The sequence below is a fragment of the Squalius cephalus genome (assembly GCF_949319135.1).
Source record: "Squalius cephalus genome assembly, chromosome: 19".
Taxonomy (NCBI): Eukaryota; Metazoa; Chordata; class Actinopteri; order Cypriniformes; family Leuciscidae; genus Squalius; species Squalius cephalus.
In genome coordinates, this window is record NC_137140.1 from 11,716,031 (window position 1) to 11,742,455 (window position 26,425).

Here is a 26,425-nt window from a genome sequence, read left to right on the forward strand (position 1 = left end):
AGCAAGTCCTGAGAGAGTACCTGTGCTGATGTCACTTTAATAATATTTAATAATAATTTGTTACATTTATATAGCGCTTTTCTCTGCACTCAAAGCGCTTTACATTTGGAAGGGGGGAATCTCTTCAACCACCACCAATGTGCAGCCATACTGCACCAGAACACCCACCACACACCAGCTTACTGATGGAGAGGAGACAGAGTAAAGCCAATTAGTATATGGGGATGATTAGGAGGCCATGATGGACAGAGGCCAGTGGGCAAATTTGGCCAGGATGCCAAGGTTACACCCCTATTCTTTTTCGAAGGACATTCTGGGATTTTTTTTTATGACCACAGAGAGTCATAAAGTGTCCCCATCATCCTGGGGCGTTAGGACCCACACAGACCACAGGGTGAGCACCCCCTGCTAGCCTCACTAAAACCTCTTCCACCGAGGTTTCCCATCCAGGTCTCCCATCCAGGCTCAGCCCTGCTTAACTTCAGTGAGCAACGAATCTTGGGCTACAGGGTGATATGGCTGCTGATAGCTTTCTCTCCTATTGTAGCCTTTGATCTTGAAATTAGCTGATGATGAATACAATGCAGTTCATATCTGTTGCTTTTGTTTGTGTAAACTCAGTTGAATTTGCATATAGTGTGGGAATTGAAGATTGGATTTATAGTATAGTTTTGCAGAGACACATTTGTTTTCAAGTGTAAATGGAACAGTTTTAACAAACTGGATAGCTATCTGATCAGTAAAAATGCATAAAGTGACAAATGTAAATAGGCCCTACTACAGAGCCATTGACCACAAAGAGCTTAAGAAGCATCAAAAGGGTCTCAGTGTTGAAAGGTACTGCTCAGATGAGGGCTACAAAAAAAAAAAAAACAGAACAAAAAAACAAAAAAATCATGGAAAACAGAAAAACAGTCAATCAACAAGTGGAGAAACAACAGCGACAATATCAAGAGCAGGGTAGCACTTTATTTTGCAGTCATGTTCCGCATGTACATACTTCTTATTATAGCAATTACAGTAACTGGGTTATAACTAGGTAATAAGCCTGAACTTACCCCTAAACCTAACCTTAACCCATGTGGTTACCTTATATTACCAGTACTTTTATGGGTAAGTACACTGTACATGTACTGTAAAATAAAGTGTAACCACAAACAGGTTCTCCCTCCAGAATTGATGAGAAGACAAAGAGAAAACTAGTGAGGGAGGCTGTCAAGGGTCCTACAGAAACATTCAAATAGTTGCAGCTCTTTCTGCCAATTACATCCAATCTCCATAATCCATGTGGAAAAATGTGTTATGGTCTGATGAGACCAAGTTTGAATTGTTTGGCCAAAATTGTAAAAGGTATGTTTGGCACAAAAACATCACAGGACATCAGCAAAAGAACACCAAACCCCCGATAAAGCATGGTGGTGGCAGCATCATGCTTTGGGGATTCTTTTCTTCAGCTGGAACTGGGGCTTTAGTAAAGGTTGACGCAATCATGAATAGCTACAAGTACCAGTTGATTTTCCTTCTGGTGTCTGCTAAAAAGCTGAAAATGAAAAAAACTGTCAACTTTCTGGGGGGGGGGGGGGGGGGGGGGTAATGGTATATTTTAATATTCATTCATCTGTATATTGAGTTCTGTAGTTCTGTGTTATATTGATTCTTGTGTGACTCCCTCTCCTCTTCCCACCTTTCCACAGCCTTAGCACTCATTTTTTTTTAGCCTTTTTCAAATCTTAGACATAAATGATCTGTGCTAAAATAGGCCGGTGATTCCATGACCCTTTAACAGGATAGTCTCAGCTTCAGACGTCACACCCACTGATCGCCCACAGTCTGTTCGCAGAGTGTCTGATACATGTTGTACACAGAACTGGTGTTACGAACTGAACAATTCTAAGCTGTTTGGCTGTATTTATCAAGCTTCTCTCTTTCTCTGTTTCATTGCCAGATTGTGCCCTGTGTCTGCTTATTTGCCTGCTCTTAGTTTGATTCTAATCGTGTCAACTTTCGAGTGTTTTGTCTTGTCTGGTGCTTATTCGTGGCTGCTCTTGCTCTCCAGCACTGTCCGGCTATCAGACTGCTCTGGTTATGACATGCTGTTGGTGTCTCGACGTGATATTCATGTAGCTCTTTGGACACATGGGGTTTTCAAACCTGTCCTTGAGGACCTCCAGCACTGCACATTTTGTATGTCTACTTTGACCTGCCCTCAAACACTGTATCTGGTTTGTGTTGTGTCCATGTCGAAGATGCTGTTTTTTGCTCAGCAAAAGCAAATTCTCTCTGTAAACACTTCCAAAGGATGGGGATGTGAAGAGTCAATGGTTAAAATGACCACAGCAATACAACAGCAGTATAACCTTTTAACGATTGCTTCTCAAATCTTCGTGAAGTCTAAATGGGATTTTCAAAATGCTTATCTATTAAAGATGGGACAGTACCCACTTTATTTGGACCAACTTGCTCCTCAGATTCACAACCTGTAAGTATGATTCATTTTTTATGTATATATTTTCTACCGGGTGTTCAAAATACGTAGTTGTGTTTTATATTGTGTAAGTCTCCGGCTAACTCACGTTATTAATGTCTTACTGAAATACTTCTGCTAAGCAGCTGTGGACCTACTACCTAAAATCGTGTCCATTAATGCAGATTGCCACTACTTTACTAGATTGCAGATTTTACTACTTTGAGTAATGATAAAGGATGGAGCTAGATTTGTTATGATACATGATGCAGTTCCCACATGTGCACCACAATAAATTAGAAATATACACATCAGTTTGTTGATGGACATGTATACACATCTTACAATGGGGTTGAATTACTAGTTATTTCAATGTTTCATCATCGGACTCGAGCTCGAATTCATATGGTAAAATCATAAGCTTTAGGAAGCCTCCGGACGTAGCTGAAGTTTATGGTAATGGTCGTTTCGTTTCCGACACGCACTGTAAGCGGAAGACCAATCACAACAGACTGGGCCATCTGACCAATCAGAGCAAAGTAGGCTCGTGGAAAGGAGGGATTTAGAGAGATTGAATCTCCGGATGAGTACTTTGAGAATCATTGAAAAATGTGGTGATGTGCAATGTATATTATGAGAAATTGAAAGTGTTTTTTGATCTTTTATGTAGGTCAACAACCTGTTGAAAAAAAAAATTAGGAACTTTAAAATAGCATAACTGATGTTTTTCTCCATTTGCTCTTGGATCCGCAGATTATTCTTAACATTCTCTGGGAATTGAATCCATTACAATCTTTCCTGTAGCTCAAACAGTAGGGTTAGGGCAACACCAGGGTCATGGGTTAGATTCCCAGGGGAAGCAAGAACTGATAAGAATGTATATGAGTACCTTGAAATGCAATGTAAGTCGCTTTGGATAAAAGCGTCTGCCAAATGCATAAATGTAAATGTAAATTACCCTTGGCGTTGCTAGATCTCTACTGATTTAATAAAATGTTATTTCATATAATAGTTGTACAGTATGCATATTTACAGTATGTTTTATTTGTTATTAAGGAAACATCTCTTTCCCTCCTTCAAGTTCTCTGTATAAGAATGCTGATAGTATCAGCATCTCACTCATCGGTTCATGAAGACATGTCCGAATCTGAGACTGTTTACAACCATTGGCTGGAACCAGCACTTAACCCGAGAACTGCTGTTACCAGGATTTGAAATGAACACCGGCCAACTGTCAAACTGCAGGTGAAAATCAACCGTGGTGAGTAACGCAATAAACTCACAAGCCAAATTTTAAGGTTATGATTATGTTTTATTACTTTGCATGCTATCGGCCTCCAATATTAGCAAAACAAAGTGTCTGTATTCCGATGCTTTCCATTAACATATACTAACACGATACATTAACACGAGCACGAGCGTTGTGTCATTTGGACTAATTTTATGGTGTACTACAACTTTAGTGATATTAAACTGTCCCAGGATGGAAAAGAGCCGTGTAAAAATTCTTCAAAATTCTATTTGTCATACACCAAAGACTAGACAAATATTAATACATACAAATACATTAATGCATTTAATGTTGTTTCACTCACATATTTTTAAACACTACATGTTTCTGTGCCACAAAGTCTAGGGCCACATTTTAGTCCTAGTCCAGCCCTGGAAACAGCTGAATGCTTTTTGAATTGACAGCTTGCATGTTAATCTTCAGCGTGTTTACTATTAAACATTCATTTACAAACCCTGCCTGTCATAGTATCAATGTACTTTTGCCTTGACACTTACTGCCACCAGACCACTGTTACATCAGCCAGATCAAATACTGATGTAATCATGCCATAAATATATTTATAGTACATTTTATGGTTAAAGAGTCAGACTGGTACCCCCAAAGGTTGCGGGTTCAATTCTCAATACTGGCAGGAAATGACTGAGGTCCCCTTGAGCAAGACACCTAACCACCAATCGCTCCTTGGGCTCCTCAGCAAAAATACAAAGACTAGTAGATAAGTCGACTAGTCGACTTAAATGCTCTGCCATGATGTTTTAAGCTTGATGTCGACTAGTAGCTAGTCATGGCCTATAGAGGGTGCAACAGGATAAGAAATCTTCAAAGTCAAACAGTTAAAATGACAAATAAATGCATACTCAGAGAACACTCCACAAGACATGTTTGATTATACCATCTGGATGCTCAAAATTGATCAGGGAATGCACGTTATAAAAAGCTTATTGTAGACGTAAGTTAATCGGCGTTCTAAACTTATGCATGCTGCATTGTAAGGCACACACATACAGACAGTAGCGCGCACGTCCCACTCACAGAATCATTCAGTACAGAAACGTATTGCCAACACTGTGATGTATCAATAAAATAGCTTAGAAAGGCATCTTTTTACTAGTGATAGTCAATACCAACAGTCTATTTTTTTAAATGCTGAGGCTAAAATGACTAATTATAGTCATTCAACAATATATTTGCAAATTATCAGACTACTGTTTATGTTCGGAAAAAAAAAAAACTTTCCTTTGACGGTAAAACTTTATATTTTGGATGTATCCCTCAACAATGTTTAAAAAGAGATAAATATTTAATGAAAATTATTTAATGAATGAAGAGCTTTAACAAAAAAAAAGGTTGTCACAGGATAGCCCTACCCACTAAATGCATGGATGTAAATCACAATGGACATCTATAAAATGGAGAAGATAACAGCATTTGTAAATCATAAACTGGAGCATTTGCTTTGTACTGGGAAAAATGGACCAACTATGCAACATCTAATAGACCCGATTTTATTTTTTAGTTAATGTTTATGATGTACAAAAAGATTACTCCCTATATACATACATACATTACTCCCTATATACATACATAACATGTACATAGTTATTTCTCTTCTTTCTTTTTTTTTTGTATATATTTCTAATGAATAGATGTACGGCAATCACAACTGTACTGTGTATATATATATATATATATATATATATATATATATATACAGTATATATATACATACATACACACACACACACACACACATTGGCCCTCATTTATCATTCTTGCGTAGAAACGGGCGTATATGTTGGCGTAAGATTATGCTTACACTCCTCTCACCGCCTGATTTATGAAGCTGTGCGTACCTTTGAAATCCAGGTGTACGCAATACCTGCCCTTGATAAATGCCGCGGCTGAAAACGATGGTCATTAGAATAACACGCCCCTATATATTCAAGTCTCCGCTTCCCCCACGCCCTCATTTTACGCCATGGACACACGGAAGACGGCAAAGAAGAGAAACTTGGATGAGCAAATGACCTATCACAATGCATTATTTTACAGCACGTGTTTTGAAACAATTAGCATTTAATTTCGTATCATGTCACATGTATTGGGGTGTACAATAGTGATGATGATGTGATGTGGAGTACCATTCATTCACATTAATAATTGCATGACAATTTGTAATATTCTTATTCTTATTATTATGATTTTTATTATTAATGACGCTTATTGTTATTTAGAAGAAGAATGTCGTTATTATTATTATTATTATTTAAAAGAAGAAGAATGTCATTTTTATTATTTTGTCAGTCTGAATTATTTTTTGGTCATTGAAAGCCTTTCATTACTGAACCCAGTCCGTGCGCAGAACCCTGAAACGTCCGGTAAAGCGCACAGGCTCGCAACTGAAGGAATACATATGCCTACAAATCAAATGCTTTGGTAAAGTCACACAAATTAAACATTAAAGTCCATGTTGCACAAAAATAAACACTGAAGTTTATAATTACTATGTTGTTGTTGTTTTTTACAGTGGGTCATAATATATCATATCTTTTAGTTTGTCAGTGCGTTTTGTGGTGTTAGGAATGTTTTTTCTGCGCATTTCCGCACTAAATCAAAACGTGCGTACACCACCTCCTGAGCTGGCGTAGGATTTGAGCGTGCCGTACGCCAACGTCCATATTGATAAATCTCAAAGTCACCGTGGTTTTGGGTGTACGCCAGGTGTACGCACTTTTGATAAATGAGGGCCAATATGTATAGGTGTACGTGTGTTTATGCACAAGTATATTCAGATATATAGTATTTGAAGTACCTCGGGTTGAAGTGTAAAGTGTATCTGAGAAAAAGTAAACAAAAAAAATGTTACATTCATTACGTTAAAGCTGGGGTAGGTAAGAATGGTCTAAAAAACTTATTTTTCAAATTTGTTTAAACTTTATGTATATATCAATACATCATTAAAATGTAAGTATTCTGAAAAAGAAAGTATAAAAATCGAGTGTATGTAGACCTCTAACGACTGTTTTAAAGACAGCTCATTATTTCCATTCAGTCCACCCTCTCCCTTCTGGGGTCCTTCCAAAGCCACGCCCCCAAAACACATGAACGCGCGACTCCGACCGCTGAGCTGGAAGACGCATTATTTACCTGAGACGAGCGGAGAGGAAGGAGCGCATCATGTCAGAATCACATGTAATAAAAAAATCTAACTTTATCATTATGAATATAAACAAATAAGATATATTTTAGTAGCCTACTCACTATCAAGCTATCATATCGATATTGGTAAAGTTTAAAATATATATTTTTTGATTCGCTAACGAGCTAGTTATAACTATAAGGCAAAGCTAAAAACAGGTTGCATTGATACACGTTTTTCCATTTCCATTAGTTGCACTGTGATGAAGATGAATTTCGTGTAAGATTCATAACATATAACGTTAGGCCTACTAGCTGTTAAACATGTATTTTGTTATGTAAAGTTCCCCCCACAGCGGAGCCTGCCGTGAACGCGCAGGCTAGTAAACATGCAGGGTCACCGATGACGACGGATAAACAGTTATGGCACATTCACTGGTAGGGACGAAATGCTTTACATTGACTGGCCTGCCCATACTTTGACTACAAACTTGGTCCTCAAATCATTACGTATTATGCAATACATGTAATGTAACTTTATAACGTTGCACTCTTTCTATGAGTTATAAATAGCTAGTAAGATAATATAACGGTAACTAACGTTGCAGTAGGCTATGTAAATAATTATTCTAGCGATATGTAATGCTAAATAAGGTTTGCTAGTACATTATTTTAGCAACATGACAAGCCAGTGAATTAGCAGGTTTCAATTGTTGCTTTGCACAGTGCGTGACATTTTATCTGTATGTTATGCGGCTAGAGTTTTAACACTGAGTCAATGGGCTCCGACGGGCTTGTTTATCGTCATCGGTCTTTTTCCGTTTACCTGTCTTTGTTGTATGAGCAGGTTCCACTCGAGAAATTGGTAGTTTTGGTTGTTTGTCCGCCATTAGCACAGCTGCTCGGCACACCGGCAATCTTGATTTTGAATGACGGTACGCGCTGTGCAAGAGAGGGGCGATCAGCGCGTACGCGAACTTGATTGACACTGCTAAGACACTCCTCCTGGCTCTGAAGGCATCTGATTGGTTCTTTACACTCGGACCGAGTGGCAGTGATTGGTCAGAGTTTTTACTGTCCTGCAGCTGCTACAGAGGTTTGATTGTTTTCATTCCTTTTTCTGAACACATAATGTATTGACTACTCTCAGGATGGAAGGACCATTTCACCCAGTATAAAAAAAAGTGTTTCTGAACAGGATTACCTACCCTAGCTTTAACTGAAGAGGCTTCAGTACGCTGAATAAACTACTTTTGTGAGGAAACTTCTCATTGCTTAATGTATTGACAGCCAATCTTCATATGCCATCTTAAGTGAGATTCCAATCAAAAGGGAGAATACATGTTCAGTTCAAAAGAAATTAAGAACGACATAGGGAATAAGGGTACATAGATACATCACTTCACAGGAAGTGCAGAAGGAAATGTACCCATCAGTCATTTTATATCAACCCAGTATTTAAAGAAACTTGACTAAAAAAAACTAATTGAGGTCCCATCATTTTATTTAGTCCCAGGTGTGGGACAATAAACAAAATTTTGATAATGATACAAAATGTTTGGTGAGCACAGAATCAGCATATTAGAACGATTTATGAAGCATCATGCGACACTGAAGTAATGTCTGCTGAAAACTAAGCCATCACACGAATAAATACAATTTTGAAATATATTAAAATAGAAAACAGTTACTCTAAATTGTTACTAAACTTCACAATATTACTGTTTGTTTTTTTTACATTTTTTGATCAAATAAATGCAGCCTTAGTGAGCAGAAGGCAGAAAAAAACACTTAAAAAATCTTAATTGCACACTTTTGACCGGTAGTTTAAGTGCATTAGTAGTGAAAGACACCTAATATAACGTGAGACCAGGACTCCTAATCTGAAACGTCTATGCAGGGCCACTGTTAGGAATTCTTGGGCTGGGTACAAAACTATCACCACAGCCCTCCCTTGGTTGAAACCGATTTCTGGATGCCCTTTTTGGCAGCTTGTTATGCATGACGAATCTTCAAGAAAAATCAACTGATGTCAAAAATAAAAACTCTCACCTGTCTTTTTGCCCGTCTCAGCCCATCTGTGAGCTCCGATTCATTCGTCTCCATAGAAACGGGATAGTCACTGTTAATGTCAGAGTCACTGCCGTTCATGGTGCTTCCTGGAAGAGAAGCCATTGGTTATACAGCCTAAAACCTTCCCGAACAAAAAGTTCCCAGTCGTCAGCTTTCAGTGGATCGATAAAGATGTCTATTACTGAAAAATGATCCATGCAAAAAATCAATATGCAGCAGACGGAGAAAGAGAGAAAGCAGGAAGGATACAGTCTGACTGCTAAAAAAAAAAAAAAACACTTTAGTATAGGTCATATAAGACAGCGACTATGTCTAACTGTATTAAAGGAAAAGTCATTTTGTCAAGGTGATCTTTCCATACAACAAATGTGAATGGTGATTTTTGCTATTGTTAGTCTGTTCATTAGAGACGATGTGATGCATGGTGACTTTTTGCATTTTGCCTTTTACTCTTCAAAACATCTTCAGCCACTAAAGAAAGAAAGTCATACAATTGACATGAAGGTCATTTTATGTGCATGTAAGAGGAATCTATATGTCTTACCTGAGTTTTGTGGCATCAGCCGGATGTCTGCCATTCTGTATACAACATGAGTATTTGCATCCTGTGTGACAGAATCATGGAAGTCACCTACTGTATGAAACCTTCATAAATACTGCATGCGGCATTTTTCTCTTGACATTAGTCACATGACGGGTTATTCCTGTAAGGTTTCACATAGCCGCAATTGACAATTACTAGGGTCTAAGCAGTTCAGTAGAGTAGAGATAATAGATCAAATTTGAAAGAAAACAAGCTGCTAATGCTGTTGAACCAGTGGAATTATGGTAAATGTCAACACACAGTTTAAAGGTTTAGAGGTTCTGTAATGTTCATTGTGGAATTTTGTATTTTATGTGACAGTATTGTGGATTCTATTGTGGATTGTTAGGGTTTGGGGATCTATGAGTAATGATAATTGTGAATGAACATACTGTTACTCAAGAAAAATGTCAGACTTTGTCTGACAATATAGTTATATCCAGGGGTGCACATAACTGGTGTGCATGCATGGTAAAAAAATAAATGAGGCGCAGCAGAACGTGGAGTGAAGTGCTTTTGAGTACAAAAAATATTTGGGGACAGGGACATTTTTACTTACTGGAGTAGGATTTTTCTCCATCTCTTGTAAGATAGCAATCACGATGATAAGCGTGTTCATTAATTATTAGGGTTGCATTGGATCGCAGTTTATCCATGATCCATACGGACCAGGCACAATGTGATTCGAGGATTAACTGCTAAGTTTAACTATCATAGAGTGAAAGATTATTATTTGGACGTGTTTTTTCTTGCCAATTTTGCGAGCTGTTTTCTGTGCGCACAGCCGCACACACTCGAAACGCGTGCACACACACAGAGAGAGAGGCACGTTTCATATAGCATGCGAACACAGAATTGATTCCTCTTTCACGTTTACTTGAACTTGAACGTACACATATACAAAAAATTATTGTCATAAGTGAACAGTTTAGAAAGAAACCGGATGTGTGTCAGTATATTCGGTTCGTGCAATCGGCCTTAAAGTGACAGCAGCCTAATATTCCTGCAGTTGTCTTAATGTTAATAAATGGTCATATTTTTGCTGGCACAGTCCAAAGATACTAGCTAAAATGTAAATTAGCTTTTTATAGCGTTACCTTGTGGCCGATTTTCATCCAAATTTGGTACCTAATCTATATAGTATCTGCCAAACTTCATTAAAATCAGCCAATTCAGACTGTTCAAACATATTTATATTTATATTTACATATTTACATATTTATTAGCTGCTGAGTTAGAATGTAAGCACATCCCCAAACATAGTTATGGTGTTGTTGTTGTAGTTTGCCTTATGGGTGAAAGTTTACTCAATATTGCTTGTATCCTCATAATGTCCTTGTGTTTGATTTCCAAATTTAGGCAGTTGCAGCATTTTTCACGTTTACCACATTGTTTTATCAGCATTCATTTTTTACATGGATTCTCAGAATCACAACTTCGTCATAACCATTTTTGTGGCCTTTTGAGAAAAGTAGGCCACACCCTTATCTAGTCCTGCTGAAAAGTCATGCTGTAATTGAACTCACAATATTTGGTACATACTGTATATTTTGGTACCAAATTGTATGAAAATGTTGTTGATAAATGTGCTCATTTCTGGTTGAATTATTTCCTGCTGTTGGGTAACGTTTCCTCTCAGATGAAAGGCTCGCTGATGTACTGAGCTCTGCCACGTAAGGCTATTACACAACTATTCATTATTAATCTCCCATCTACCCAGACAGAGAGAGACACTTTACATGTGGCTTTGAATACTTTATGAAAATGACCCATTTAAGAGAAGTGAAAGAGGAGTGGAGAGAGAGTGAAAGAGAGATAAATAACAAATACAGATGAAAGGACCAAGAAAAACAGCAAAAAAAAAGGTGAAATGAAAGAAGAGAGAATCGCTCAGACACATTTGACATGCTATTTCAATGCAACAAGAATTGCAACACAAATTAAGGATTCATCTTCATCTATGCTTAAAATAAGCTTGGTTACTTTTGAGGCTTCTCTAATTGTCTTGGAACAAACTCCTCCCACAGAAATGACATTACTAGATTGCTGCAAGGATAATGTCTTTTTTTCTAGGCCAAAAGTCAGCATTTAGGACTTCCGGTTTCATCGTCCCAAAGTCATTGGGTTTTTGGAATGGATTTTTGCCTGAAAAAAGGTCTATGGTTCACAGAAGCTCAAGATATTTGCACATTTTATTCTACGACATAATACACCAGTAATACTGCCTTGTGATTTGTTTTTAAGCTTTTACTTGTCTTGAAAAAAGCAGTTGCTAACAAGTGTCTACATACGACTACAAAGGTTGGTAATTTCCACTGAAACAGGAAGACAGAGCAGGACATATCGAACAGCTCCTCCCCCTTTTTAAAATAGCCAAAAACATTTTGTTTCTATCACAGCTTGGCTAGAGCCGTTGAGCTCGGTAAAGCCGCAGTTTCCTCCAAATCTCTAAATCTAATCGCTTTAAAGAATTCAAATGGGTCTGATACGTTTTCTGCACTGCACTGACCCGCATATGATCCGCTCTGTGCTATTGTGTCTCTGGACCGGAGCAGACTGTGTGTATGCACTGCAGCGGTTAGTGTGACACTAACGTCAAACCAGAGTTCATTCACCCCAATGGAAAGCATATTTACACTGTCTGAATCGTTCCCTATCCCCTATATATTACACTGTGTGACCTATTTTCGCCACAGCTTCAGCGTGTATTTATAATATAGGGGGCGGGACGCTTTAGATTCAAGAATTAACTGTAAGGCTAACATATTCATACTAAAAGCCAATTTTTATCTCATGTGGACTTTATCATCAAACCGAACAGGTAAACTCATCTACTCACTAGTCTGCTTTCACAGCCTCATTGTGTTTATAACCACACACTTTCAAACTATTCTTTGTGATGTTCAAGTCATGCAACCCTGGTGTACAGTAGTTCATTTTTAGCCTTTTAACTTCTTGTTTAGGCTTCAAAGTTCATAAAATTAATTTTTCCTGGTCAGAGCGTATTTTTTGCAATAATCCAAAAGCCAATGGGAAAATCCTGAATCACTGCAGAGATCTATTCCTCCATCTTGAAAAAGTAGCCCTGCCTCAAATCCACCATTCAAACAGCATCAGAGCCGAAAGGACAAATGAAAATCAAATGAGGCTGTTTTAACCAAAATACAAACGTCACATTACTGCTCTTACACCCTCCACCTGCCGTGCCTGTTATGCTTCCATCGCAATGGCATGACTGTAAATGTATTTGAACTGAGAGACGAGTGGAATGATGTTCTCTGGTATTCGACTGCAGACCACAGATGCTGTTGACAGAGTTTAACCTGTAGTTAACCAGGAATAGTAGTCTATATTGAACTCATAATTAAGTTCTTATACTTTTAATGTCTAAATTAAAAAGTATACGAATCAATTACTTGACAGAAAAATAGTCTCAAATAGGCATTCTTATTATTAAATCGAATTTCTTCATTCATTTTAAAGTGACAGATTTCTATATGATAATGCAGCGCTGCTAATATCACGCATAAGCTGCTCTGTCTCATATTTTCTCACTCAACACCCTCCTTCTGCTCTTCACCTCCGTCCCACATACAGGCGTCTGCTGATTCACCTGTCAGTCAACGGCAGTAATGCACATTTCTGAGCATGTGGCTAAAATTCAGTGCTTCGCTGTCTCTTCTGTCTCTCATTGAGCAGGACTGTGTATCTATTTGTTTTTCCAGGCTGCAACATGCAGATGAGAAAGATGAGAGAGATGAATATTTCAGCTGCGTACTGACCTGCTCGCTGCTGTTGTGCACGGGCTCGATGCTGTAGGAAAAGTTGCCATCGGAGAACATCCCTCTGTAGACACACCAACGTCACAAATGTGAGACACTCCAACGACAACAACCCCAATAAAGCCTAAAAATGCAGACTCTTTCAATAAGAAGGATTTACTGGGTAACACTTTACAATAAGGTTCAATTTGCTAAAATTAGTTGATGAACTAACAATGAAAAATACTTTTAGTCATCTCAGATAATGTTAATTTTAACATTTACTAATACATAATTAAAATCAATTAAAAGTAAGTTGTTGTAACATGTGTGTTCTGTTATGAATGATGTTCTACTCAGTACTGACACAGGGCAATCTGTAGCTCTCGTCCTTTTAGACCTTAGCTCTGCTTTTGACCTGGTCGACCATGATATTTTAATCTCTCGTCTTGAAGCATATACAGGTTTTAGGGGCATGGTGTTGAAATGGTTCCGCTCATATTTGTCTAACAGAAGCTACTCTGTTCGTATCGGGAAACAGTGCTCATCTAAAATGAAACTTGGGTTTGGCGTTCCGCAGGGTTCTATCCTTGGGCCAGAACTATTTAATTTGTATATGTTACCTTTAGGTTCTATTTTAACTAAACATGGGATTTCTTTTCACCTCTATGCCGATGATACACAAATTTACATGCCTTTAAAGCGTGACGACAAGTCTGCTTTAAAGCCACTACTGGACTGTATAGATGACCTGAAATTATGGCTTGCTGGTAACTTTTTGAGTCTGAATGAAAACAAGACGGAAATTATCGTGTTTGGACCCAGTGATCGTAGTACACATGTTTGTGACCTCCAAACGTTGTCACCCTACAGTACCACCTGTATTCGGAATCTGGGGGTCTGGATTGATAACAACATTACGCTTGAAAAGCAGATAAGTGCGGTGGTAAAGTCCTGCTTCTTTCACCTCCGTCTCTTAGCTAAGGTTAAACCATTTTTGTCTGCTTAGCACTTTGAGATAGCTATGCATGCTTTTGTAACATCCAGATTGGACTATTGTAATTCTTTATATATTGGGATTCCTCAGAAACACATCACCCATTTACAAATAGTCCAAAATGCAGCTGCACGCCTTCTCAAAGGAAAACGTAAATTTGAACATATCACACCGGTTCTGATCTCGCTTCATTGGCTACCGATTAAGTTTCGAATAGATTTTAAAGTCTTGCTCTTTGTTTTTAAATCTATACAGAATTTAGCTCCCCAGTATCTAACTGAACTGCTTCATCCAGAAATTAAGTCAAGATCACTAAGATCGGGGGACTCGAACTTACTCTCTGTCCCCAGGACCAGATTAAAAAATAGGGGTGACCATGCTTTCGCAGCCTATGGACCCAAGCTATGGAATAGCCTACCCCCAAATATCAGATCTGCCCAAACTCTAACACTTTTTAAAACTTCTTTGAAAACGCATTTCTTTTCGCTAGCTTTTAATATTCCCTGATGTGTCCGACTTTTTCTCTTATGATGTGTATCTTTTGCTGGTTTCTGTGCTTGTATTGTCTACCCTTATCGGCCTTGTTAAGCACTTTGGTCAACGCCAGTTGTTTTTAAATGTGCTATACAAATAAAATTCTATTGTATTGTATTATGATTATGTTCCTATTTTCCTGAGTTCCCAGTTAGTTTCCCTGGCTGTTAATGGTTTCCACACACCATTTCTGTTTCTCTTTTATTACGTTTCCCATGTATTTAAGCCCTGAGTTTCCTTAGTTCTGTGTCCGGTATGGTCTATGTTATACGTGGTTGTGTTTAGGGTTTCTTTTACGATCTCCTGTGTGTGCATTTAATAAAAAACGTCATGCACTTCTCTACATCCACCATGACAGATGTATCTGTTATATTATTAAATGGACCGGAGTTAACATAAACTAACATGAATAAATACTGTAAAAAATTGCATTATAAGTTAACTAATGGGACCTTATTGCAAAGTGTTACCATTTATTGTTATAAAACATATCTGCATACATACAGTACAGTACACTAAACTGTACATACAGTGTGTATAGCCATTTCTACTATAATAAATATATATATAACTGCTGCTTAACTTATTTTGTTGCAAAATTAATTTATTTTAGATTAGATTAGATTCAACTTTATTGTCATTGCAGAGGACAAGCAAGAGAAAATGAAATGAAATGAAAATGTAACTATTTATCTCCCAGCTCTTTATTTAAATTTGGATATATAAGTATGTCCAACTTTATCCAGATACATACAGTATACTAGTGCAGAGTGATATATACTATATAGCATATTTTAATGGTTTGATTGCTTGTATCATCGCAAAGTGTAAACTATATTATTGCCCAGCTCTAATCAGCTAAATGCAATTATAGGGCATGAAGATATTGAGATATTATAAACATCAACATCATGACTTTGTGTAAAGCAGCTTTAAAACAATTTGTATTGTGAAAAGTGCTATACAAATGAATCTATCTTGACTTACTTTAGGCCATGTTTGGAAAACCATGCAATTACTACATAAAAAAACGGGTAAGTACTAAAAAGTTGCTACATGTTCAACAAAAACATAGTATTAACATGGGGCATGTCCAAAAAACACAAGGTGTGTCCCAATTTGTGTACTTATGCACAATTCTATCATGCACCTATTTAACAAAAAAAAAAAACCAAGTGTGGAATAGTGCTTTGTATAAGTGCATAAGTGTCCAAAAATGCCCAAACAGACATTTTGATATTGATGTCACTAAAGTGTAAGTGTGAAAACAACAGTAAAAAATTATAGAAGCTTGTTTCCACCATGGAATAATACATTTAAAAAAATGAATTGTGACTTGCAATTGGAAGTTTATATATCACAGTTTATATATAAAAAAGCCAGAATTGTGAGTTATAAACTCGGAATTGTAAGAAATAAAGTCACAATTGCTAGAAATAAAGTCAGAACTGTGAGATATAAACTCCCAATTGTAAGGAAAGAAAGTCTGAATTGTGAGATTTTTTATAGCCCGTGTTGGAAACAAGTTTCCATAAAAAGCAGCTGAGGTAATGGAGTCTTTCTTTAAGGGTAATAAACACATTGATTGTATTGTTAAAACAGTCAAAGGGTTGCGTCTCACTGTAGGCCGTGACAGGTGGAGAGAGCTGCCCATGACCTCTGAACTCCTCTCACGTGACCGTGATAGTAACAGTGCTCTCCTCCCTGAAACACATCAAACCATCACACATTGCACCGAAGTGAAATGATTACACAGTGAATGCTGAACAGTCCTCAAATATGACAGTAACCAAGGCAACATTCCCCCATTAAAATTCATCAGATCACTTTTCCTATGTCCATTAAATGCTTTTAGAATGAGCCCCACCCACCCCTCGCTCAAGTCTCGATGATATTCTGGTCTATATGCCTCTACAGTGAAAATATTGCATCTAATCGCTTAGTAAAGTAACAGCACACCTCTACTCGACAAGACACAGAATTTGAAGAATCATTCATCATTTCCGCAGCCACACTCTCAATCAAATTTAAGAGCTGTGGGGTCTGTAAGCGGGCACCCACACACACTGAACGCGTGGGAGACGTTCATGGCAGTGGTGTGATTGGCGTATCCGAGGTATATTTGCAACTGTTGCTGGGATTTCATTTTACCAGTCTGGATGTAGTTTTCTGCACTGCAGTCCTGGTTCCTCTGTGTCTCTGCTGCAGTGTAGTTGCTTAATGACTTCAGCTTCTCCACTCAATGCTTCATTCTTCCTGCGTGTGTGTGTCTCTCTCTCTCTCTGACTCAGTTGGCCAAAGTGGACTAGAACTGTCTATAAGCAGTTGTCATGGCAACAGCGTTGCGATTGGTCAAACGCGGCTGACACTGAACAGGAGGGGCGGATGCTTTCCCAGGCTCCTTTGCCTTGCTGCATCAAAGCCAAGCACTAAGAAGGGAGTGGGTATATTCCCAGACCCACAGATGATACCGCAGAAGTTTTCATTAAGAGTGCCAGTGAAATAGAAATATTAAGGAATCTGTTAATTACATGTCTCATATTACTCAAAAATCATTGTTATTCAATTACATTTAAATGTATACATTTATCAGAGACTTATCCAAAGCGACATACAAAAGAGGAGCAATAGCAATTTGTCAAATAGCCAACAATATTCGTAATAAACAATGCCTGGTTTATTAGACAACTAGACTAGGAATCAAGCAAGAGAAGAGGAGAAATGCAGAGAATACATAAAAGTGTTTTTTTTGTGTCTGTACAGAATGTGTGTGTGTGTAACAAAAACTGATAAAGTCATATTAGCACGGTTTTATGGTACACAATCCTGGGTGTATTACGGGCTAACTACCATTACAAACAGACACAAAGATATTCTTTGTAACAGGAGATCTAATACTAATAAACATGTTTGGTCATTATGATATTAATCCCCCTAACAAAATCAATATAAAGGGATACAAATAGAAAAATAGTGATTGTTTTCCTTACCGGACTCTTAAAAGGTCGCCCGTCCTTATCGAAGTGGCGTTCAACATAGTTAGACGACAAAAGATCGCTGTAGGTGCGCACACACACACACACACACACCATCATCATCATCAATATACAGAGGGAATGAGAACAAATGTGTCTCTGCTAGTGTGTGATTTTGCACATACTGATTGAGCTCCAGGTCTAGAACAAACTGGATTCCAAAGGCCTTCACCAGGAATGAGATCTGAGCCAAATGAATGGGCTGAGAGAAAGAAAAACAGATAAAGGCATGTTGGTTACATACTAAAGGAGCATTCCACATCAGTTGGGGTTGACAGGACATCATCATAAAAAAAGTATGGTTGCCAATTCTGTGAAACAAACTAGCCCAATGGCCAATCAAAACCAAAAATAGCCCAATCACCCTATCCCAAATATCAAAACTCAAAATATGCCACATATCTATATTTTACAGTCACTGTTATGCATTATACGTAATTTCAACTAAATTGTTAACTTGTTTTAAGGCAAGCTGCTCCATAATTATGCTACCTTCTTTTGGACAAGTTGAAAGTCGGTACCGGATGTGTCGTTTTCAGTGAAGTCAATCCCAGAATGCATTTTAATGGGCTCAGTGAAAAACATTTTTTCAATCCAAGATGGCGAACAAGTCAAGAGAAACAGTGATTACTGGACTTTTGTTAAATCTGGAAAATTGTTAAATCTAGTTTAAAATGTAATATTTTACCTAATTGTGTACTATGTATCTTTATGCTTATTAGTTTTGATGTAAGTAAAAAAATAATTGCTTGTATTCATCATTTATTAGTCGCTTTAAACACTTTAAATAAAAGCGTCTTTTAAATGAATAAATGTAAAAATGGAAATAGAAACTCTGTCCCTCAGTTGAAGTATCTTCAACTACTATGTACTAACATTTAAATGAATAATTTTATACAATGCAGTTGTGCATGGCTACACGTATTTTTACATTTGTACTTATTTTAAAAATACCTGCATCTAATTACAGCTTTAATTAATTTCTATAATTACATCTATAATTACACAGTTGACCCTTCTCTTACTCCTTAATCCTCCCTTTTAACCCATGGGTTTCAAACTCAGTTCCTGGAGGTCTAAAGTCCAACAGTGTTAAGTTCCAACCCTGCCCCAACACACATACCTGGAGTTTTCAAATAAGCATGAAGGACTTTATTAACTGAATCAGGTGAATTTAAACTCTGCTGGTATGTGGCCCTCTAGGAACTGAGTTTGAAACCCCTGCTTTAACCTAACCATACCACCAAACCTGTCTCGAATCTTACCCGTATCCCACCTCAATAGCAGCAAAAGAGTTTTGCAATACAACATAAACACAAGTACATTGTACCTAACAATTTTTTTAATGTAAGTATACATAGTAACCTAGTTAAGGACACTCATTTGGAATCATATAGAGCTGGGTATATCAGCAACTTCTTAGGATTAAATTCAGTTCAGATGCTTCATAAGAATTTAGCGATTTGCAGCGAGTCTCCGATTTCTATAGTGACAGAGATCATTCTGCTGGTGTGTGATGCAGCCCCGTGATACAACTGGATACTACAGCAAAACAAGAATGCCTCCTAGAAACCAACAGTGTATAAACTCGGCGACCTCCAGCAAGTTAACCGGCTTTCAACCAACGAATCTTTCTTCAAATCTTTTAAATGCTCTCCCTCTGAAACAGTTTTTCTGTTTCAAACAGATATCATAAACCCCTTCCGCTCCAAATACTTGTCATATAGAGAACACATTTCACCAGCCAATCAAATTCCTGATTAAAAATCAAGTCATGACTACATTTAGACTTTTTTGCCTTTATGAGAATGAGAAAGGTCAATGGAGATTAGGTGTCACAGGACAGATTGAGACAGAAGTCATCAGGTCCAGCGCCTGAAGGACGGTCACGTAGGGTTGGCGTGTGCTCTGCACCAGTGTCAGGTGAGACAGCTCAAGGTTATGAGGATATAAAATGGCCTTTGACAGACAGGTGGTATATATTGCACCCATGGTTACAGGAGACGAAACGGTGTGGGTGTGAAATGTGATCACCTTGCAATACTTGCAGTCGAAGGCATGAAAACGAATACCTATCTGAATGCAAGAAAGCGGGGAGTGCATCCACACTCATTTATTTTACTAAATAAATCATTCAAAAACTTAAGTCTCACACTGTACACAAGGTCAGATCAAATGCAGCCAGGGAAGGTAAAACAAAACCATATGTTAAAGCAAATAAATGCTCAGGACCCCATTGTAAAGCGATAGCACAGCTATTTGGGCACAAAATATTGATTTGTGTTTTATATATTTTATTAGCTCACTTCCAATAAACTCTTTGCTTCCACAGAGAAAAAATATTCCCAGCAAGTTCCTAGCAGTTCCCTTTAATAATTCTTTTTTTTATACATTTTTTTTTTTTGTTAAATTATCAATGGTACAAATTCATTGCTTTTTGTCAAAATTAGCTATTTATTTATTTGTTTTTGTGGTTGGGCACATCTCTCCAAAATTTTACAAAAGATTCATTTGTCAATATAAGACCACTGAAGAGTTTTAGCATTTAACAAGATATTTATTATTTATCCATACGTGAAAATGCCCAGATTGAATGGTTAAACACAGGAACATGGCGTTTTCTTTGAATATTCTGTAGAGAACTGTTTTCATACGCTTCCAAACACAGAGATAAGGTGCTTGTACAGAGCTGATAGTTTAAATCCATTCTTCACTGTATATAATACACAGGATCCATGCAGTTGAAATTTTGCTTGGTTTATAATTAAAATATATAAATATTGCTGCAAGCACCAATTAACGGGGTTCAGGTGCTTTAAGCACATACAAAAAATATATAATGTTTTATTTAGCAAGCCTGTAACCACCTAGATCATAGATGGAAAAGCCAAAATATACTAAGGAAATATACTGTATGTTTTAAAACTTTTTAACAGTTATCGAGGTTGAGCCAAAAACCTAGTTTCTAGTTTACGGAAGGTGATGTGAGGATTTTGAAAAAATTTCCAATATTTAACGAACGATTCGATTGACAGCGGTGGTCCTAGAGACAAAGTTGCTCAGAATGAGGAGTTCTACCATATGGTATGAATGTTGTGGGCATGTGCAAAAAAATCTTGTGATATACAAAATGCGAAGGCGCCCCCGGTGGCCAGTTTCTTTTCTTTCTAATTTCTCATAGGCCTCTAGGGCCTCAAACAGGCCCAGCGAACGGCCTCCGTTAACCTCGTCTGACAGTCGCTCAAACTTCATTTGCCGACGGCGGCCGTGTTTTTCGAGATACACGAAAGTCCTCATAGACAATCGTGGCACCGTGGACAAAGAAACCGCATGCCAGTTTTCAAATCAATCGGACTTACTGTTACGCAGCTATAGCTGTTTTTGTGTGTGTGTGGGGGGGGGGACCTTGGGCTAGTTCGCAAAACTTTTTTCAAAACTTTTTTCGAAAAATCCAAAATACACAAAAATGTGGTGGATTTGTGGTGTTCAAATCCAAGGTATGTGTTTTGTTTGTCTTGAGCCAAAGATTCCAACTATACAAGAAACTTAACAGAGTTAAGAGTTATAAGCCATTACATAAATTTGATCGCTAACATTGTAGACATTGTAGACAGGGTGGGTACTATCATCCCTCAAAGTTTCAAGTCTCTGCGACTTACGGTTTTGTTTGCCCAATCACTTTTAGGGAAGAATGCTGATCCTTGGAAATTCTAACAATTACAATAGTGTTTCAGCGCTACGTGCTTGAACCTCTAATTAAATATGTTAAACAAGGATTTGAACCCGGGTCCTGTTGCATACTAAATTTGCATAGTAAGTCTGTAATAGATGCATTATACCAATAATCAATAATATCAGCAATATTAAATCAGTAATATCAGTACAAACAACAGCAAAAATCATAACAGCAATAATCAATAACAGAAAAAAAAATTATGAATCTCCCTCAATCATGAATCAACCTCCAAAAATCAAGATGGCTGCACCAGAACCACTTATCAGTTCAAAAATCATGAATCTGAAATCTAATCACTATTCAAAATGCTGCGAGACAAAATGCTGCGAGCGGTGATTTTAGTGGTTTCACAGAAAATGTAATCCAAAAAGTAAAAATAAACATCTTTACCCCTAAAAGGTTCATAGTAGTAGGTTATATATAAGGTACTAATATGAACCTTTTAAGGGCTTTATGTATAGAGTTGTCCCTTTAAGGGTACAATACAGTATTTCTTTGAATGCTGAAAGGTTCGAATAAAAAGGTTAAATCTTAGTTTCAGTCCTCTAATTTGATTGGCCAGGCAGAGTGTACTGATATGACCAGTCCAACAGCACTGGGACTTCACACTGTTTCACTGTTTTTATCACTTCATTTTATTCTGTTTGTGTCATTCTGGACCAGAGTATGTGAGTGTTTTTACCAGTGAGTGAGGAGCAGGAAATTGAGAATGAGGAGCCGATCTGGAAAACCACGGTGGAACTCTTCAAACAATCATTGGTAGGTGGGCTAATCAATAAAATGTGTTTATTGAAGTTTAAACTAGTCTGGCGTCAGCATTCAGTGTCAGGTGGTTGCCTCTTTTGTACTGTTTTGTATGATCCATAAGATGATGCTCTGCCTTCTTTTGAAACTTTTTTTTTTTTTTTTTGGTGATTTTCCTTCTATTGTGACAGGACAGTAGAGAGATGACAGGAAACGAGGTGGGAGAGAGACGGGGGATGGGATCGGGAAAGGTCCACGATTCGGGCCGCCCGAGCGCAAAGGCGCTACATGTCGGTGCACTGACCACAAGGCCATTGACGCCGACTAAACTATTTTTTGTTGCTGGATGATAAAAACTGCATGTAATGTACTGATATTAACACGATCGCTTTATATGATGAACAGATTTAATTTAGGCTCTTATTCACATATAACCATCGATTGACTCACAAACATAGAAGACAACAAATATGGTAAACGGAAGCTCCAAACATGCTTGCTTGACGCCTAACAAGAACCAATATGGTTTGTTTTCACGTGTCAAGCAAGTACTGCTGAGTTTCCTTCAGAAGACTACTTGATTCACATGGATTATGTTAAGAGTGTTTTTATAAATGTTTTGAATCTGCAAAGTTTTGGTTACATGATTTCAAAATGGGGACAGAAATCTCTCAGGTTTCATTAAATTATCTTAATTTGTGTTTCAAAGATGAGGTAAATGATAAAAATTTGGGTGAACCAACCCTTCATTATTCAGTCACACAGATTCAGTCTATACCTGCACTGAGACAGGCCCATTTACTCTTCCCCCAGTTGTTTACATTCCACTCTCCTCTACAGCAAGAAGTCAATATTACATTAAAGTATACATTTACAAGTATAACCTTTAATGTGCACTTTACCTCTCTTAAAAGGGCTTGATGCCAATTCTCTCTCTGCTCTATGGAGTTTGCTAAGAATGTTTTTTTTAATTTTTTTATTTATTTTTTATATAAGTGCATTTTCATGATACTGGGAGTCAAATTCATTGATTTAGGGGTCAATCGCTTTAAAAAAAAAACATATCAGTCAATCATTATGAGTATTAGAGATTAGATGCCATGGTATTTGGAAGATTCTGAGATTTTTGTACATCTTTGGATTGCATCTGGTGCAGCAGGCCCAGATGGAGAGATGAGCAAAGAGCTGAGAATTATACTACTCTGTTATTGGCAGCCAGACACATAATCAAATTGAGCAAAATATTTCATTGACACGCACACACAAAAGCCACACAACTAGAATTTTCAATTCATGGCCTCCTAAAAAAACAATAAAACATGAAAGAGTATTTTAATATGTCTCAAAATGAGAAAGAACGTGGGGGGGGGGGGGGGGGGGGCACTTAGGCTATCTATCACCAGAGGCCAAGAAAGTGTATATATTCGTAAAAGCCAAAAAAATAATCACATGGTTACAGATTGATGGCATTGCCAACATGGTAAATGTACATTACATCGTAACTTTTTATGCCGGCATTGAAAAAAATATACTAGCCTATTATTCACACTCGAGAAGTTCTTCATCAAAAGCTGGACACTCAGATGATGCGCAAATTAGGACGGGGCAGGTGAATGGAAGGAAGGGGATGAAAAATAAGAGGGTTTGGTGAAATCAGACAAATAAGTAATTTCAGAAACAAGCTATAAGGCTATATTTTGGTTAAAGTTTAGGAAGAAAATAGATGCTTGTTTTTCACTGGAATAACGAGCCACGTGGACCGTAAACAATACGACAACATGAACATTAAGAACGTAAATGGGGTCGGTTTTTATTTTTTATGTATTGGTGGAGAGTTACTTACATGCGCTCCATCAGCATCACTCTTTACTAGGGTACCCAAGTGCCCGTGCGGCAGCTCCTCCTCCGCGTCATTTCGCTGCAGCAGGCGCTGAGGCTTCGTGCGCTCCTCCGCAAACGCGTTCTGCTCGCGTCCCCGTTCCGCTCCGTCCCGTTTGATGCTGCTGCCCCAGCCTTTCAATATAGGACACATTCATAAAAAAATCTGCACGACAACCGTCAAAGCAATGATTCGATGTATTAGTAATTCTAATGCGTTTACACTACAGCCACTACACTTTATATAGCCTGCGGCATCATTTGCGTATTCTGACGCGACACTGAAAATTCACAGCCATGCCCGTGATAAAAACGGGGCCATCCGTGAAATGAAGAATTCGTTGCACCTGTTGGCGCACATTATACATAAATAGCCACACCGATGGAGCTTATACTAATATCACGAATCCGCTCCCAACGCGGCGTCCGTCGCTCACCTGTCACAGCGAGTCGCGCGGTAACCGCAGCCCACAGGAGGAGGCAGCGCGTCGCCAACATGATCACATACTCCTGCGGCTTCAACCGGAGCGAAAAGATTCGAAACGCGACATTTACCGCCTCATCCCGTTCTGCACAACAAGTCACGAGGAAGACGTTAAGGGCATCTGTGGAAAACAAGACGACGCTGACGGGAAAGAGTTTAGAAAGTGTCCGTGATGTCCGCTTTTGTCGGTCAGAGATTGCGGGCGGAATTCATGTTGGGATTGAAACGCTCCTTCTGCGGGACTCCCATCCGCACCTCCTCCCACTCTCCTCTCCTCTCCTCCCCTTCACTTCACACCGCACTCACATGCAACATCAGATTCCACTTAAGTATTATGTTAAAAAATATAACATATTACAATGCAAAATAAACGTAAAACTCAGCAATAAATGCATATCACATATATAATTATATAATACGAAATATTTTATTGTTATATACACTGTGTATACATTATATATATATGTATGTAGAGAGAGAGAGAGATAGATGGATAGCCTAACTAATAGGCTATAGCATATAGGCCTATATTACAGTTCTGTCAAGTGCAAGTTCGATGTGTGAGTGAGAGATCAAGTCATCTGAGAGATAAAAGCATATCAAATATTCTCGTCCTCAGCAATATCTCTCATGCCTGAGGACTAAATCGATCTGTACTAACCCTTAGTTACTTTAAAACCCGTTCCCATCTCCAACACAATAAATCATTCATAGACTATATAGTGAACAGCACATGGCACACTATTTAGGGAACATAGGAAAGACAGATCTGATGGGCAAGGAATTTGCCATTGTAGAATACACATTTTTATCTAGAACTATGGCTGAATGGAACAATTGCATGCTGCTAACTGCACACAATACACTGCATGTTGCCTATACTTTTTTATTATTAAATAAAAATTATGTATGGACAACACATTTCAATATGCATAACTGGTATCCAGTTTTCTTAAGACATCAAAAACCAATTTCTAATTCAGTTGCGTGAAAACGCCTTAACTTTTCATTGTCTGATCAAACAATGAGTCAAGAAAAATTAAAAAACCTCTCAAGTTCCTAATGTTTCTATGTCACATTGGAAATGAAAGGTCAGGTCAAGTACACTTCATTGTGGAATACATTATCTCTTATAGCATAGGAACAGTTGAATTACATGGCAATCAAATTAACTTTAAAGATCCTTGTTATCACAATACATGATTTATAAAAACACATGGCAACATGCCCTCCCATGGTACCTGTGAGTCACTACAGCATTACTAAGCATTGACTGATTATCCATAATAGAAATACTAAAAACATATCTATTCTACAGATTATTTATTTCAATAATTACATAAATTACAGAAGAAATGATTAACGTGTAAATAATAATAATAATCAAAACACTTGCCATTGCCCTATAGCTCCTTCAACATAAGAGACCCATTCATAAAAAACTCCCTGTAATAAACAAACACATCTACCTGAAACTAAAGACTAACAAACATTAGGAGATAACATCATTCAACAAAAGTCAATGTTTTACATAAATAAGCACACAAAGTGACCATTTTGTCTGATTTTAATAAGAATGCATGAAACTCAATACTAGTAAATTAGCATCTTCTTGAAGTAAACAGCTTTTAATATAGAACTGTACAAATACCAAAAAAAAAAAGTACATAATACAGTAAAAATTATATAATAAAAAATATATAT

The 26,425-nt window shown here is 37.7% G+C and overlaps 1 protein-coding gene across 2 annotated transcripts in view; it reads right to left on the bottom strand.

Moving 5' to 3' along the window:
• Positions 1–25,004, bottom strand: part of adam11 (ADAM metallopeptidase domain 11) — a 68,333-nt gene extending 43,329 nt beyond the window's left edge. For both annotated transcript variants that reach the window (XM_079851881.1, XM_079851880.1), the window contains exons 1-8: positions 24,675–25,004; positions 24,203–24,372; positions 18,005–18,081; positions 17,835–17,901; positions 16,466–16,548; positions 13,335–13,398; positions 9,514–9,574; positions 8,949–9,055 (exon numbers count right to left, since the gene is read on the bottom strand). In XM_079851881.1, coding sequence (XP_079708007.1) covers positions 8,949–9,055; positions 9,514–9,574; positions 13,335–13,398; positions 16,466–16,548; positions 17,835–17,901; positions 18,005–18,081; positions 24,203–24,372; positions 24,675–24,735 — 690 coding nt within the window. In that variant the 5' untranslated portion in view covers positions 24,736–25,004. The remainder of the gene's footprint in view (positions 1–8,948; positions 9,056–9,513; positions 9,575–13,334; positions 13,399–16,465; positions 16,549–17,834; positions 17,902–18,004; positions 18,082–24,202; positions 24,373–24,674) is intronic.
• Between the last annotated feature and the right edge of the window lie 1,421 nt (positions 25,005–26,425).